We start from the raw sequence: 17145 nt of genomic DNA on the forward strand, positions 1-17145 counted from the left end.
GTTCATGTGGGTGGAAACCCGGCTTTAGTCACAAGAATTGGGCCAATATTAGTCAGACTGTTAACCCGTACAATCACATTATGGATGTAAGCACTAGTTTGAATCTGCCATCTCATCTTTCTTACATTTTTGTCAGCCTGCTGTTGTTCAGAATATCTACAATCAATAGGTGCTTCTCAATACTCAGATCGATGTTTCCTCGCGCCTCCAGCCTTTGACCCGGAAACCGATCAAAGTTTGCCATCTTGAACATCCTCTCACTTCTCTAATTGGCTTTATGCCCAGCTGCACTACTTCCTGAACTTTAGCCAGCTCCTTTGTTTCCTGTTTGCCATTATTGGACAAACTGATTAATCCAGGTGTGTCTGATTATTGTTGTTGGTCAGGCACACCTGGATTAATCAGTTTGTCCAATAATGGCAGACAGGAAACAAAGGAGCTGGCTGAAGTTCAGGAAGTAGTGCAGCTGGGCATAAAGCCAATTGCACAAGAGATATGAGCAAGGGTGCACGGGTGTATCCTATGATGAAGTGTTTCTTGTCAAAAAAACCTGACGTACATGTATACATCTGTCACAATAATTTCAATTTATGTTTTACCTTTGCAGTTTAAACAAACCATACATCTCACATATTTCAACAAGGTATCTTTATTTTTATTATTTTTATTATTTATTAATGAAAATAATAAATTAAGCACTGCTGATGACCCTCAAGTGATCAAGAATATTCCAATTTGAAATATTTCCTTCGATTCTTCGTCCTCTTTCCTTGTTTCCTTCGCTTGAATCGTAAGTGGGGTGGAGCTGGCACGTGAGGAAAGAAAGGGTGGATGGACAAATAAAAAAACTGTTGTATAACTAACTGTTGTATAATATTGCAACCATTTATCAATGTGTGCCTCTAGCCTTAAATTATTACGTTTCTCCATACAAAAACTACACGTTTTGTTGATCATCCCATCTTTTATTTAATACATTATTTTTTATAAACATTTCTTCATTTACAGATAAAGGGGAGCATGTCTGTATGTTTGAACACCAGAACATTATTGAACACTATAGTCCTTGATATATCATGTTACACAGAACAGAAGGAAATTAATTATTTAGATCAAGCGTCAGAATAAGATTCAGTATTAACAATTATATACAATATTCATTTGACTACACTACAACATACAGTGCTATGCATAAGTTTAGACACCCATGCTAAAGTTGACTAAAAAGAGGAATAAAAAATCATCTTTTGGAAATTGAACTTAATGCCTTAATTTAAAAAAATAGGAAAAATCCAACCTTTAAGGACACCAATTTTCTTTGTGAATGAATAATGTATCGTAAATAAATAAATGTTCTTCCTTAAAATACAGGGTGCATAAGTTTGGACACCCCTATGTTAAACTCCCATAGAGGCAGGCAGATTTTTATTTTTAAAGGCCAGTTACTATATGGATCCAGGATACTCAGCATCCTGATAAAGTTCCCTTGGCCTCTGGAATTAAAATAGCCCCACATCATCACACACTCTTCACTATACCTGGAGATTGGCATGGAGTACTTTCCATAAGATCATCTCTCAATGCAAATCAAACCAGCTGTTAGGCTAACTGAAATAAAACCATGCCAATCTCTAGGTATGGTGAAGGGTATGTGATGATGTGGGGCTATTTTAATTCCAAAGGCCAGGGGAACTTTATCAGGATGCAGAGTATCCTGGATCCATGAAGTAACTGGCCTTTAAAAATAAAAATCTGCCTGCCTCTATGGGAGTTTAACATAGGGGTGTCCAAACTTATGCACCCTGTATTTTAAGGAAGAACATTTATTTATTTACGATACATTATTCATTCACAACGAAAATTGGTGTCCTTAAAGGTTGGATTTTTCCTATTTTTTTAAATTAAGGCATTAAGTTCAATTTCCAAAAGATGATTTTTTATTCCTCTTTTTAGTCAACTTTAGCATGGGTGTCTAAACTTATGCATAGCACTGTAATTTACCATGACCAGCCGAAAGCTGCATTGTATTGTAGACATCTATTGTACCGTATTTGCAAATACTGGAAAATATCTATATATCTTTATCTAGGGTCTAGCTTTACAGAAAAAGTATACAGTAGAAAGCTTTTTTAGACATATGCAGTGCATACCGGTAAGTTACATGCAGTAACACTGTCATTAGAAATATTTTCTTACCTATTCAGCCTTTTAAAAACATTTTAAATGTTAAAAAAGCAATAACATATGATTATCTTGATGGACTAAAAAATGAAGTCATGATTGTGCCAACATTATAACTAATGTACTTTTTTGTTTTTTATTTTAATTTTATTACTAATTTTATAGTAATAACAAAAAACGTAATACCTTGTACTATACTTATTGTATAGTATTGTGGAAATTTGAGACCAAAACAGGGCTGTGCGAGTATTTTGTGTGTGGAATTAACATTTTGTAAGGTATATTTACTATATTGTACGGTACTTTGGTTTTATGTGTTGTTTGCTCTGATGTTGGATACTGAATAAGTATGATCTTCGAGTGCTGCTCTTTTTTTTTTTTTTTATTCTGTAGAGGGTTTTCTAAAATAAATAAAAATAACCTGATCACATTTTGTGGATCTGTGCATTTCTTTTGGTATGAAATATTTCAGATTTGTACAAATTATTAATTTTAATGTTGTTTCTCATTGCATAATTGCATATACTAACACATTTAGCCTTTAAAAAAAAATATTCCATTAAATCATCCATGTCATTAGGCAATGTATGAAAATGTTCATTTACTAAATGTCTTAGTTACAAGCATATTTTATTACCCCTGAATGCCCAGTAGAGGGCAGTAGAGAAATTCCAGATAAAATAGCCCATACAAAATGTTCCCAGAATATTTTTTTTTTACTTCTGACTCCATTTATCAACAAAATATATAGATACTTAATTGTGGAACAAAATACACACACACATAACTTTTATGTTTTTCCTTATTAGCAATGAATATTTTTTTACTGTTGAATTCATAAATGTATATAGCTAAAAAAAACTGCATACACGCATGCAAGTGCATTCAAAGTTGTAAATCAAAAACAAATCAAAAACATTAACAGCACTTTAAAATAAGGTTCATTAGTTAACATTAATGTATTACTAACAATGAACAAAACATTTATTAATAATCTTTATTAATAAAAATACAGCTGTTCATTGTTCATGTTAGTTCACAATGCATTAACTAATGTTAACAAATACAACATTTGATTTTAATACTGTGTAAGTAAATGTTGAAATTGATATTAACTAAGATTTATAAATGCTGTAAGTATTGTTAACTAATGAACCTTATTGTAAAGTGTTACCAAATCATTCATGACAAGAGCAAATCTAAATATCAGCTTCCATAAAACAGTAAAACGAGGTGCTCGTACTGTTTAGTAAGAAAACTGCAGTCTTCTGACATTTGAAACTATTCACACTTTTCCCTGTAGGGAGTGCACAGGATCAAAGACATCTCCCACTGTTCTTAATAACCGTAACCCCGATGATAGCCCTCGTGGTAACCATCATGGTGACTGTAGTCGTCGTCTGGGCAACGCATGCCGAGAGACTGCTGGATGGCCATCTCCTGCCTGCGAAGCTGCATGGAGTCGACCAGCTCGTAAATGATTGACATGGACCACATAGGCGAGGGGTACCAGGATTTCACATTGCCGTCTTTCCCAACAAGCAGCATGGAGAAATACTCGTGGCTGATCTGGAAGTAGTTTCTGATGTCCTGCACCAGCGAGGCAGACAGGTCCTCGCGGTCCACTGATACACTTCCTGCAATACAAACCACAGTTTCCTCATTTTCTTTGAATAGTAAAACAGCACATCTGCATTCCAGCAATAAAAGTGAACCGAGTTGCTAATCTCACCATTTATGGGGTAAAGCTCCAGGACTCCACTCATGTCATCCAGCGTTTTTCCAGTAATTTTCAGTACAGATATGTGACGCAGCCCTGTGAATTTGGGGAAAAAAGAAAGACTAAATATAAACAACAAAAGGTGACTCATGCTATACACTGGATTCAACAGAATTTTTGCAGAGATGTTCTCTGAAACATGCATGTGATTTGCATTAAAAATATCTGTTGTTTTTTGTTCTAAAACGGGCCTTCGTTTATGAGGGCATCAATCAAGCTGTCATGCCCCACAGAGGAAGTGGTCTCTGTTGGATGGCTACGCACGACTCGAACATCCACAGGTCCTCCTGGATTGTAAAGAATGCAGAGAAAGATTCCTAAAAATGTTCCTACATCCAAAATAGCTAACATAAGAGCTGTGAATGGACTGCGTCATCCTATTTTTATTAGTGCCATTCCTCAGAGCCATTTGTGATTGAGGGCTCTTGTGCAGATAAGAGCTGGTTCCAATTAAAAGACAAGTATCAATACCATATGTGCATTTCTAGAAGCGGGCAGCTCTCTGGAGAATCCTCTGGCATCTGACTTGATTTCCTACTAGTGCAAATAGTTTTTTTTATTATGGAGTTGTTTGAATTATTATGGGAATTATGGGGTTGTTTGAAGGTCAAGACATAGATAGATAGATAGTGTAGAATGCACTAAAGTCATGCATTTTTGATTGGAACGTCCAAACAAATCACAGCTGTTGACATTATCGCATAGGGTGTTGACCGGACTGGACCCCAAAATTTGTTTACAAATGCTTAACATGGAATTTCAGAAAACAAAAAGGATCTATTTTCTAAGTTACATAAACAAGTGGGAGTGATGTTGATATAGGAAAGCTCTTAGAGCTTTCTGTATACAGTTCACAAAAAAGTAATATTGATAGTTTTAGTGCGGTGTCATATCTCAGCTTTCCTGTTTTTTTCTTATACTCTATAGTAAATTCTCCGATTGGCTGGTTTTACACAACTGTGTCATGAACAATTCTACTAATGAAAAATTAAATGATTCCACTGGCTTATTAGAAATCCTTCTATAGTGTATGTTGTCTGAACTATATTATGACCATTAAGGTCTTTTACATTATAGGTTACATATAATAGAGCAGGGTTTCCCAAATCGAGGGGTTCGCAAACCCCTGGGGGTTCGTGAGTTGATGAAAATCAAATAATTAATGAAATCGAATGTAATATTTAAAGAATTAAATGGGGATTCACAATTAATCCAAATAAAATCAAAATCGCGATATAGCTTATCAAAGGCTTTGTTTAATTAATAGTCTGTTGAGTTGCGTGTTCTAGAGTGAAGAAGAGCATTTTGAGGATGCTGTGTGCTCTTGGTTCACTTTATTTAGCCTAGACATAAAGTTTGAGGATTTGAATGTCTGAAAGTGAAGCGGGTGGGTTTGTTTTAGTTTTCTATGTTTCAGTTTGTTATCAATGCTGTGTTCGAAATTGCCCCCTATACCCTCATTCACTATTCCCTATTTACTCGAATATAGTCCCACTTGTAGGAGTGAATAAAAACGAGTGAGTGAATTCGGACACTGAGTGTGCAGGAAGGGCTGCCGCTTTTGCAGTTTGTGCTTGCTGTTTAATAATTAATTGAAACGTAGCAAACTGCTCCAGTAGCTCCAATGAAAAGATTTATCCTGAACTCTGCTATGGAAACTAGCATGCATAAACCGTAATTAAACAATTTAATAATCAATTAAAAAGGAATTTATACCTGTATGATATATTACAGGGTTTGCCAAATGGATGGATGATTGTGTGCGCGACTCTCACAGTGCATTATGGGTATTTTCTAGCCGTTGAGCACACATCAGTTGTACACTCGTTATTGCGGTGCATTGTGGGATTGAATGAGTGAACTCATTATCGTCCACTTTAGTTTCGGACACCACTACAAATGGCTCTCCCTTCAAATAGTGCCCTATAGGTATAGGGGGGCGATTTCGGACACAGCCCATGGCTTCTCTTTGATTTGATTAACATGTGCATCTGTTATTTATTTAGTTGATTAGTTTGCCTTGTGTATTTAAACTCTGTCTTTGTTCAGTTCATTGCCTGTTCTCATTTGGGGTGTTTACATGACAACGATATGCTTAAAACGGAGAAGTTTTTCCTTTGAGTTTTCCGCGTACAGACGACACCATTGTCAAAACGATCCCCATTCACACGGATCCACGAAAACGACTAAAAATGCTGTATTCTGATGCCAGGCCGTTAGATGGTAATGAAACACTATAGATTGAACACGTAATACGCATGTGCATGACGTCATTATCTTCAGAGATTCATGTTTTTGTTGTTTACTCGGAGACCGGTTTCAAAAACGTGCACTTTGAAACCCGTTTTCAAAAGTTTGCATTTTCCGCCAACCAAAACGCTGTTGTCGTGTAAATAAACGGCCAAAATGCATACAAAGTTTTAGGTTTTTAGAAAAAACAGTCAATTCCATTTTCTGGAAAATGTTCAAATATTTTATCTGTTATTTAATCTGCATGTCATTTGACCATTAACCAACATCAGAAAACTGTGAATATGAACTTGAGGGGTACTTCAAGTAAATATTTTACCTTCAAGAGGTTTGGCAGACCAAAACGTTTTTGAACACATCAATCAATCAATCAATCAATCAATCAAATTTTATTTTTATAGCGCCTTACAACAGCCAAAAGGTGCACAAGGCGCTTTCCATCAATAGACAACATAAAAACGGGAAAAACAAAACAAAACAAAACACAAATATTAGCCAGAGTCGGAGGTTACGTGTTAAAAGCTTGTCTGAACAGATGAGTTTTCAACTGCGATTTAAAAACACTCAACACGGTGATGCTTCGAAGAAGTGTTGGTAAAGCGTTCCACAGATTAGGGCCCTGGACAGCAAATGACCGGCCTCCAAACTTTTTATATTTAAATTTTGGAATGACCAGAGAGATATGTTCAGATGAGCGGAGAGTTCTGGATGGATGATAGACCGTTACTAAATCGGCGAGGTAGACCGGGGCCAGACCATTGATGGCCTTGAACACGAACAGCAGGACCTTATACTCCACCCTAAACCGTATTGGGAGCCAGTGGAGCGAGCGGAGGACGGGGGTGATGTGCGAGCGTTTGGAGGTGTTGGTGAGGAGACGTGCTGCCGCGTTTTGAACCAGTTGAAGCCGATTAAGAAGTGATTGATTAAGTCCAGTGTAGAGGGCATTACAGTAGTCTATCCTCGAGCTGATAAAGGCATGAATGACTTTTTCAAGGTCAGCTCGGGACAAGAATGGTTTGACCTTACTGAGAAGCCTTAGCTGGTAAAAGCTCGCCACATGTACTAGAATGTTTTAGATATCTCACTCATTAAAACGCCTGATTCAGCTCATGATGTACTAAAAACGATGATGTACTAAAAACGGAAACGATTTCCTTTGCGTTCTTCACGTACAGACAACAACGTTGATAAAACGATCCTTGTTCACATGCACATCTCAGCGAAAACAACTACAAACGTTGTATTATGCTGCCAGGGCAGTAGTTGGCGATATCATTTTGTAAAGAAACACTACTACGCACATAGACTGAACACGTAATACGCAAGATGTCACTATTTTCACAAATTAGCATTTTTGTACCTTACACATGAGACAATAACGGAATCGTTATAAATCCCACTTCCTCTCTGAATCCCATTTTCAGAAGTTGATTTTTTTTTCAGGCCCCAAAACACCGTTGTCATGTAAATGAACTGCCAAAACACATACAGAGTATTCTGTTTTTAGTTGAAAATGGTGTCGCGTAAATAGCCCCTTAGTGTTTTAAACAGGGAGACACATTTTTGGGAGGAAGGTCCTGAGGACTGGAGTTGAAAAACACTGACCATACACTAAAGATGGTAAAATTGAACATTTCTCATTTTGCATACTTCTGAATTTGTCTATAGCATTTCGTAGTCTACTGTAAGTAGCGCTAGTACGGTCACATTTAAAAGCACGTTTATTTCACAGTGGAAGATAGTTCCTAAAAATTGCACTAAGGTTTATCCAAATGACCTCACCTAGATTACAAGCTTGGCTATTAATGACGTGGAGTTGTTGCTGATAGGCCCATTCTTCATCATTAGGGGTGGATATTACAAACAGTCTCCGCCTCCAACGGAATCTTAAAAGACAATGACATGAGAAAGCATGCAGATGAGCATATTCCTTACATTAATGCATTAGATGAATTATAAATTCAGACACTGAAATTGGTTATTTCGAACCTAGATAGGAAGTCCTCTAGAGATCTTGATTTGTCTTCTTTCTTGCACATAACCGCAAGTTTCCTCTGCTGTTCCATCTCTTTAATGCGAGTTGACAATGTGTCAATGTAATCAAACACTGCTTGCATAACAATCGGGACTTCATATCGTTGCTGTGAAAACAAGGAATACATCATTTTGTTGAATAAAATCAGGTCAGAAATGATTACATCTACATCTCATATACACTGACAAAAGTTTTTTCACGACACACCTTGACTTCCATGTCAAAGTCAGTCAGCAACATGTTGAAATCATTATAAATCATCCCGAAATGTTTCCGAAATGCAGTGATGAGGTCCTGGTTGATGAGATCACTGTCCGGCAGGCCTCGTAAGGGCTTATCCTGTTCTGTTAAAAAAGAACGGGACATTTTGATGGGACATGTTACAAACACACAAAGACTGTAAAGCAGCACTGACCTGTCTGGTAGTGTTCAATCTTCATGGTACTGTTTGTGAGGGACCCAAAGATACTGATGATGGAAATCTTACGCAAGGCCATATCACACACTTGCTCCAGGTACTCATCCCTCTGTTCACTGTACATATGATTCTGCTCATCTGGAGCAGTTATTACCTGCAGAACATTAATAAAACACACAACATTTTTAAACATCGATTCAGTGCTTTTATGAACCAAAATGCTTCTTAATGTTCAGGAACATAATGAGCAAATAAAGGTTTCAAAAGGGACGGTTCAGTTTTGGAGAGCCTTACAGTAAACATTCTTAAATTTTAAAAAAAAATTCTTAGTTTGAAGAAGATTCTAATAACATTTTTGCAATTTATAGAACCTTTTGCATAGAAAAGTTCAACAGATATTGGAATTATAGATGGCATAATGAACCTTAATTTTTAAGATGGCTCAACAGTAAGGATTTTTTTCGGAGGTTTCTTGAATAAATGTAAAATTATTCATTTAAATGTATACATTTATCTATTTTTCATTGTGTAATTTTTACATGTAGCCTATTATTTATTATTCATAAAAAATATAAAAAAATGTTCACACAGTTTTACCGACCTTTAAAAATGATTAAAAGTGTTCACACATTGCAGTAACAGCTAACAATTACACATTATAAATGTATATATCTATCTGATGAGTTTAAAAAGTTGATAAGCAGAATTCCATGGCACAACATTTCAGAAAAAGTGAATGAGTAATGTGTAATGATCAAAAAATTTAAGATATAGCGCTGACCCTGGCCCGAAACTCTCTCACAACAGGCCATCCTTATTGTTGAGCCCTGAGCTAAATTTCTATGTAACTGTTTTCATATGTCTCATAGATACAATACGTACTATGAGCCGTCGTCTTCTCTGAAAGTAACTCAAAAAAGTTTCTAACGATTTCTTGGGATTGGCTGCCTGGTCCACAACAGCCATTTCTTCAAAGACATTTGGCTTTTGCACAACGTTTTTTATTTGAACACTGACATTTGTCACTTTTGGGCCTTTTTTCCCCCCAGGTATCTTCTTTAAAGGCTTTCCAGGTCTATCCACCTTCTTCCTCCGGTTGGCACTGTCAGCTTTAGTTTTCCCCTTTTGAGTGGTAATAAGTTCTGTCTTTGGTTTATTAGTGGGTCTCCGTGTGTCTCGTTCTCTTGTGTGCTGACTAAGCTTTTCACTCCCTCCATGTTTTACCACAGGCAGTTTGCCCTTCTGTGTGGATGCTTGTGTTGGTGAGATTGCAGTTGAAATCTTTTGCGTGTGGTCTGGGTGTTTTCCTTTTTGTTGTTTGTAGAAGTTAGAGGTAACAGCGAGACGAGTATCTGTGTCCCTCAGACGGTTTCGTGGTGAGGGCCGGTAGACCCGCTCAGAGGTATTGGGCACTGTGTTCCAGGGTACGGTTGTGTGTGGATGCGTTTGCACCACCGTGGAGGGTGCATTTGTGGTAATAGTAGTTGTTGTTGAGGGGGAAAAGGAGGTAGTAGGTGCTGTTGTTGTTATAGTTGTAGTTGGAGGTGTTGTGGTTGTGGTTGTAGTTGGAGGTGTTGTGGTTGTGGTTGTAGTTGTAGTTTTCAAGGTAGTCGTTGTTGTAAGTTTTTTGGTTGTAGTCATTGTAGTGGTACTGATGGTAGTTGATATTTGTGCCCGAGTTATCTGGGTGGGCTGAGGGACTGGTCTCACCCTGTGTCGCCCTGTATTTTTTGTCGTGTTCACCTGCGGCTGCAAACCAACTGCATTTGAGCCAACAGACTGCACTACCTGGCCCTCAACTCCAGCTGTCTTGCACTTTTGCACAAAGCCCTTTTGCCTGGCCTTCTCCAGTCTACGCATAGGAGTCTGGTCTATCGCTTCATAAATTGCCTCCAGCTGAACAGGGTATGGGTATCTTTCCTCTACCTGAAGGGTCTTTCTTAAAAGCACCATCCCAAACTTACCATCCTCCAGCTTCAGGAAGCCCATCAGTCTGGGCACCAGGGCTGGATCCAACAGCTCCTCCACCAGAGATCCCTGATTGTTAACACGGCTCACCTTGCCTCCCATCTTCCCCTTTTCATGGAACATTATAATCTGCTGCATGTGTCTGTCCGCCATCTCACAGTACACGTCCGGCTTGAGCAAGTTCATCATTAACCTGTAATAGCCATCAGAGTCGTTGGGTGCTGAAATAACCAGAACACGTTTTTTACCTGCAAAACCAGCCAGGATGTTTATGGAGCTAGTTGTGCCCAATGGAGTAGATTGAAAAATGGGTTCTTGAGCAGGAATGCTGTCAGTCACACTGGGTTTCCTGTATGGAACTTGTCTTTGCCCTTTCAGGACCCTCCTGGCTGGGGGTCGTGAGGACTCCACATTCTGATCATTTTGACGTTTCCTGAGTATACGTGTGTTTCCAGATGTGGATAACCGTGCAAATCTTCTAGATTGCACATCATTTGTGTACTTTTTGACAAAAGTGTTTGATTCTAATTGTGCATTTCCTCCCTCTGATCCTGTGTAATCCAGGACCAATTCTGATGCTTGAATCCACGTCAGAGTAAACAAAATGACATGTACCTGATGATTTTTCATTGCACTACTGCTAATATGACTACAACATAAATACAAATCACTCCAAAAATTATGACATTGAATAGGCAAAAAGGTTTGGGTAATTTGATCCAACAGCAGCGAGACACCAACTAACCCTGCATTCCTGCTCAATTGTGTTACATTAAACAAAAGACAGATTAATAATTAGAAAAACTAAAATAGATATAAAGAAAACCACTAAAAGTAATTCCTACTCGTCTTCGAGGGGAAAATATAATGTCATAATCCAAAGCGAATGAGTTTGTCAGAGAAATGCATTATTCCGTATGCATTCCCTCATTATAATATTAAATTACGTCAAGTAGTTTCCAAGAAAGACAGGCAGAACTCCACAACACTTTTTCAAATTTCTGTATCCTTTAAAGAACGGTGTAAAAAGAGCCTCAGCAAACGTTCATCGTGTCCTCTACTTCTCAATGCTCTCTGAGCTCCAGGCACTGACTGAGATCTGGAAGAAAGTTCTCAACAAACGGGGCTCGCAGCAAGATTGACCACGCCCACTCTCCTCTGATATGTTAATAGAGTGCCTGCCTTGCTAATGTGTTCTACATCAACTTTGCATAACATCATATTGCACAACATTGCATAAAATAGGGTTGTGAAGGGATTTATATGTCATAAAAAAAGATTAAATACTAAACTTTATTAATCACATACAAAATATATGTATTTTGCCATGTACAATCAGCTGCTTCTGGTTTTATAACGGCCTAAAAAGAAAGACTTTAATTATTTTATTTATTTTTACCATCTTTAGGATCTAGAAAATATCTCTAGATCACGAATATTTTATATAGGAGAGAGAGAGAGAGAGAGAGAGAGAGAGAGAGAGAGAGAGAGAGAGAGAGAGAGAGAGAGAGAGAGAGAGAGAGGACTGCCATCTATTGGTACCAGAGAGGATCCAAAAAAGGAATCTACGCTCTTTAACATTTCATGTGATTTTTTTTTCTTTTTTACTCTTAAGCCTAATGTCTATTTAAATGTGCTTGAAGTAAAACGAAAAAAGAAAAACCCGTCTTCGCACAGGAACATCCTCAATTACTCTCTGCTTGATGAGTTAAGCCTCTTACACTAATGCACTGGTTGCTGAGCGAGCACAGGATGGCAACCTCCTCAAGAATAATACAGAGATCTAATCAGCCATTACACATGACGATGGCTATTATGACCAGGCTCAGGCTAAAACATCACAGAGAAATAAACATAGTATAGAGTGCTTGGGTTGTGTAGATCTTAATAGGCCTACAGAATGTCCGTAGACATTGTGGGAACGTGGGATGTGTCGCTAAGTGATGGGTTTTACCGAATTGAGTTTGAACATGGAACAACAACAGGAAAACGGGTCATTTCCATTAATGGGAAGGTGAGATCTAGTCAATTTTTTATTTATTTATTATTATATAGGCTATAGCATATATTATTATCATAAAATATATGTATGTGTGTGTGTGTGTGTGTATATATGTGTGTTTATATATATATATATATATATATGTGTGTGTGTTTATATAGCCTATATATATATATGTGTGTGTGTGTGTGTGTGTGTGTGTGTGTGTGTGTGTGTTTATATATATATATATATATATATATATATATATATATATATATATATATATATATATTACACAAAAAGTATATAATATAAATACAAAAAACTTGAAATGAAAATAAAAATGTATAGAATAGCTACACGGACATATAAAACCAGAAGCAGAACATGTTGCCCTATTCATGTTTTCAATATTTTCATTTTGATTCAAGTTTTTATATTTCTATATAATATTTTTTATCTTGAATTTATTCATTTGATAATAATATAATATGATATCTAGTATACAGATGAATAAGATCATATAAAATAATTATAATAAGTCTCATCAAGTCTTGTTTTTTAAGGAGGTGTTGAGGAGGGATTGGCTGTTCAAACTGGTGGGCAAAGAAACATTCCCTGTTGGAAGTACAGACACAAAAGCAACCATACATATTGAGGCGGTCACTGGGTTTTCCTATGAGTACACACTGGAGATCAACGGAAAAAGTCTCAAAACATTTTTGGACAACCGATCAAAGATTTCCAAAACATGGGTGCTGAAACTGGATGATGCTGATTACAGGATAGTTCTCGGTAAGATTCACAGTGAAAACATCCCTCTGGGTTTTGCAAATTAGGGGATCAGCCGATTAAAAAAGGTCAACTTATTGGACAGTATAGGCCTCTTTTTTTACATGAAAATATATAGCTACTTTATATTTTAGGAGGGGGGGGGGGGGGGGTTCACAAGAGGCTCATCATATGTGGGGGTCTGAAGCATCAGTTTGAAAACCCTTATAGACTAAATGATACAGTGCACATGCAGTACTACGAGAACGGAAAAGTGATCCTCTAATTTGCTTGTTTGATTTGGCCGGCATCAGACAGTTTAACTGTAATCTCTGAAGTTAAGACAATTAAGACAACATTAGCATTTAGCATTATGTGTTTTTTTCTGTTTCACTAGAGAAAGACACTATGGATGTATGGTGCAATGGACAGAAAATGGAGACCATGGTGAGAACTTTTAATACTTCAGTTCACACTGGCACAAGCCTTTAGATGTATGAAAGATACACTTTGGTCCATTAAGTCTGAGTCGCGTCAGCTAATGGAGCAGTTGTGTGACCAGTGAGGAAATATTAATTGTTGCACAGCATTCCCATGACTTGTGCTTATGTTTACGGTATACTGATTTCTGTGTGCAGGGGGAGTTTACCGAGAATGGAACCGAGACACACTTTGCAGTGGGGAACCGTGAATGCTGCATAAAAGCAACAACTAGTGGAAGGAAACGGAATGGAATAGTTCATTCCCTACTGGTGGATGGAATCAGGATAGAAGAGGCCATTGAGTAAAATGGAGGCTAATAGAATTCAGATGTGCCAGACATTTACCAACAGCGTATTTATCAGAATTAGATACAGATGGCACTGAAAAGTTTTTTTTTTCCTGTTCTATAAATCCAGTATGTTGGCATTTGTGTATATGGACAAGAACATTTAAAGTTGTTAAAGGCCTTAAAGTATCGTTTGAAGCACAATCAATCCCATTTAATTTCAATAAATTACACATTTTGTGAAAATGAGAAAAAAATGTTTTTATTATCAAGACCAGGATAAGATGGGTATAAAATGACCTTGAGGCAAGATGACACCCATCCCCACCTTAATTCTTTCTCTTGAGCAGATAGATACAATATCTCAAAAGCTTATCTCAACACAACGAATGGCTGTTTCAGACTTTTTATGTACTTTGTTCTCAGAAATATATTTAAAATTACACTTAAGTAGCCTATACTTCACTATACTGAAAGAAATGTCTAATTTGGCCTATACTCAATCTTTTGACCGAGATATACTTAAATAAATTATAAATAAGTAGTCTAACTTGGCTTGCAGTTGTGTTTAAATAGAGAAGCCTATTAAATATATTTTCTCATAGTTTTTCATAGTGTCTCATAAACTTATATTGTTTAAAAATATCAATTTATAAAGAAAATAGATATGTTCCTAATTCTGAGTATGTGAACTACTGTTTAGACCACTGGTAGTGTACGAATTTACTTGAAATATACTTAACCCTGCTATGGAATTTACGGCTAGATATCTTCTCACTATAGGCCTACGGTAGGAGATACTATTATGCATCTTCTGAAAGAGTACTGAATCTCCGGATTAAAACACAGGTGAAGAAGCAGAAACAAGCGATAGACACACACAAAAAGGATTTTTATTTTTTTATTCATTTTTATTTATTTATAAAAAGCAGAGAGGCTCCGATCAGATATTTATACAACAAAATATTCTTGGGGCCATGAAAGTTTTGTGAAAATAATCAAAAATGCTGGCGCTGGCTGGCAACTTAAAAAAATAAAAATGCTTGATGAAGCGAAACTGAAGCAAACTTACAGTATAAAATTACTAAACAAGTTTACTTAGAGTATACTTCAAAGTGTAATTTCATAAATTAAAAAAATGTGCTACCTGGTAAACTATAGTACTGTAGGTATAATTGCGGCCGGTACAAACTAAAAACTTAGTTGTTGTGTACTCAAAGTTTACTACTGTTACACTTAAAGTATAAAGTACTTTCACTAAAAAGTGGGCCAATTTAGTCCCAAGTTGGCTAGTATTTATATAGTAAACCTACAAGTATACTAGTACATTGGTATGAGTAGGCTATTCTCAATAGGACATAGGGCCTTTACTTAAATATTCTTGAACTTTACTTAAAGCTGCAGTCCGTAGTTTTTCCTCTTTGTCGTCATCTCTGTTCGAAATCTGCAATTGCAGTTATTCGCGGAATTATCGACTTTATGTGGGTTGTGAATATGTAAAGCGCTTTGGTGGCCATGGGTCTGTTAAAAGCGCTATATAAATTAAGTCCATTTACCATTTGATTTGTGCCTCGGTATACTGGCACAAATATACCGAGTGTATTTCATCCGCACAGCGCGGATGAATCCAATGTTTTGAGGAGAATGTGCGACTCAGTCACCGCGCCGGTGTGTGGATACTGGCATTCGGAATCACGGATTCTACTTTTTGGAAGTATGGCCAACATAAGAATTTTCACTTTCAAAAAAGTAATCTGAACAAGTAAGTAACGTCCACTTTTGTTCTGACCAACAAAGGGGAAAAAAGCATTGCAGTAAATCGTGCTGATTAAATCTAACGATCGCTTATCATATTATACTTTGTTCTAAAATTGTTAATGTTAACAACATCAGCATTGCGTGACTATATTTAATGCCTTTCATATATCTATCCTTGTTTTCGTGTGAGCCCGGTTCCAGTCTTTTTTCTGTAGCCAAGTCCGAAGTCTTTTGCATTTTACAATGGGTGAATCTCCAGTTGTCACTGGTGATTGTCGTTTGAACCTTTCTGGATCCGCCATCAAATTGATAAGTTTAATAAATTATATCAAGTGCTGTATAGCCTACTAGCCGTGATACCTTCTTTACTAGATGTGACGTAATGACGCAAAGACATGCTAAAATTTCCTGCAGAAATCCACCAGTACAACTGGAATTAAAAACATAATTACAAGGTTACCGTTTAGAATTGAGCTATGGCAAGCAGTTTTGAACACTGGCTGGTTATGTACCTGCTCAAAAAATTATTTTGGATCATTTTTAACCCAAAAAGTTACGGACTGCAGCTTTAAGTAATACAATTAACTTGAAGTATACTTATTTTGATAAGGGCAACAGATAAATGAAAGAAAAAACATAAAAACAAACAATTATATAAAAATAATAATAAGTATGTATGTATATGTAAAATAATAATTACAATACTAAAGTGTGATTTTTATTGAATATTTACAAGGTTATTATTCAGTGAATCCATGAGTTAGATATATTTTAGATGTCTTTACTATATTAAAACTAAAGGTTAAATGAGTGAAATCATCCAATTTAATTACTATGATATATCTTCAATTAAAATATTGGCAATTAAAAATGTATAATCATATGCTTACAAGTCATAGAATAAATGTAGGCCTACCTTTCAAATAAATGTTTAACACTGGAATTCTGCTTTGTCTGTTTTTTTAATTTAATTATTGAAATAAATATAGGCAAAAACACAGTTTAATTGCTTCAGTAGTTTAATGACACTTTAACACATTTTTACTGTACAAACAGTATTTTATATCCCCCAATCCTACCCCTACCCTAAACCTACCATCACAGAAATCTTTCTGCATTTTTACATTTTCAAAAAACATCACTTAGTATAATTTTTAAGCTGTTTACCAAAAAAATTCCAAAACAATAAAAGCTGTTTACAAAAAAAAAAATTGTCCCCATATTTAAA

General features: G+C 36.4%; 2 protein-coding genes across 3 annotated transcripts; one reads left to right on the forward strand and one right to left on the reverse strand.

Moving 5' to 3' along the window:
* Nucleotides 1–1933: 1933 nt before the first annotated feature.
* Nucleotides 1934–11708, reverse strand: ccdc80l1 (coiled-coil domain containing 80 like 1). 2 transcript variants are annotated; one of them, XM_079627332.1, is made up of 7 exons: nucleotides 9550–11708; nucleotides 8665–8821; nucleotides 8457–8593; nucleotides 8204–8355; nucleotides 7997–8100; nucleotides 3914–3997; nucleotides 1934–3818 (listed from the first exon to the last, which is right to left on the reverse strand). In XM_079627332.1, the coding sequence occupies exons 1-7, from the start codon at nucleotides 11263–11265 to the stop codon at nucleotides 3520–3522; spliced, it is 2649 nt and encodes an 882-aa protein (XP_079483458.1). In that variant the 5' UTR covers nucleotides 11266–11708; the 3' UTR covers nucleotides 1934–3519. The 2 variants fall into 2 exon arrangements, with proteins under 2 accessions (XP_079483458.1, XP_079483459.1); XM_079627333.1 differs by lacking the exons at nucleotides 1934–3818; nucleotides 3914–3997 and adding an exon at nucleotides 4007–4248.
* A 427-nt stretch (nucleotides 11709–12135) lies between these two features.
* faimb (Fas apoptotic inhibitory molecule b) lies at nucleotides 12136–16858 on the forward strand. Its single transcript, XM_079628310.1, has 4 exons — nucleotides 12136–12649; nucleotides 13186–13414; nucleotides 13788–13837; nucleotides 14029–16858. The coding sequence occupies exons 1-4, from the start codon at nucleotides 12536–12538 to the stop codon at nucleotides 14176–14178; spliced, it is 543 nt and encodes a 180-aa protein (XP_079484436.1). The 5' UTR covers nucleotides 12136–12535; the 3' UTR covers nucleotides 14179–16858.
* Nucleotides 16859–17145: the final 287 nt, after the last annotated feature.

This window comes from Phoxinus phoxinus, assembly GCF_949152265.1.
Source record: "Phoxinus phoxinus genome assembly, chromosome: 11".
In the NCBI taxonomy this organism is placed as follows: Eukaryota; Metazoa; Chordata; class Actinopteri; order Cypriniformes; family Leuciscidae; genus Phoxinus; species Phoxinus phoxinus.

Coding starts and splice junctions, on each gene's coding strand:
- ccdc80l1 (XM_079627332.1), bottom strand. CDS start 11,265: ATGAAAAATCATCAGGTACATGTCATTTTGTTTACTCTGACGTGGATT. Junction 8,822..9,549: donor AGAGAAGACGACGGCTCATA/GTACGTATTGTA, acceptor AATGTTCTGCAG/GTAATAACTGCTCCAGATGA. Junction 3,998..7,996: donor TAGCCAAGCTTGTAATCTAG/GTGAGGTCATTT, acceptor CCAAATTCACAG/GGCTGCGTCACATATCTGTA.
- faimb (XM_079628310.1), top strand. CDS start 12,536: ATGTCCGTAGACATTGTGGGAACGTGGGATGTGTCGCTAAGTGATGGG. Junction 13,415..13,787: donor TGATTACAGGATAGTTCTCG/GTAAGATTCACA, acceptor CTGTTTCACTAG/AGAAAGACACTATGGATGTA. Junction 13,838..14,028: donor GACAGAAAATGGAGACCATG/GTGAGAACTTTT, acceptor TTCTGTGTGCAG/GGGGAGTTTACCGAGAATGG.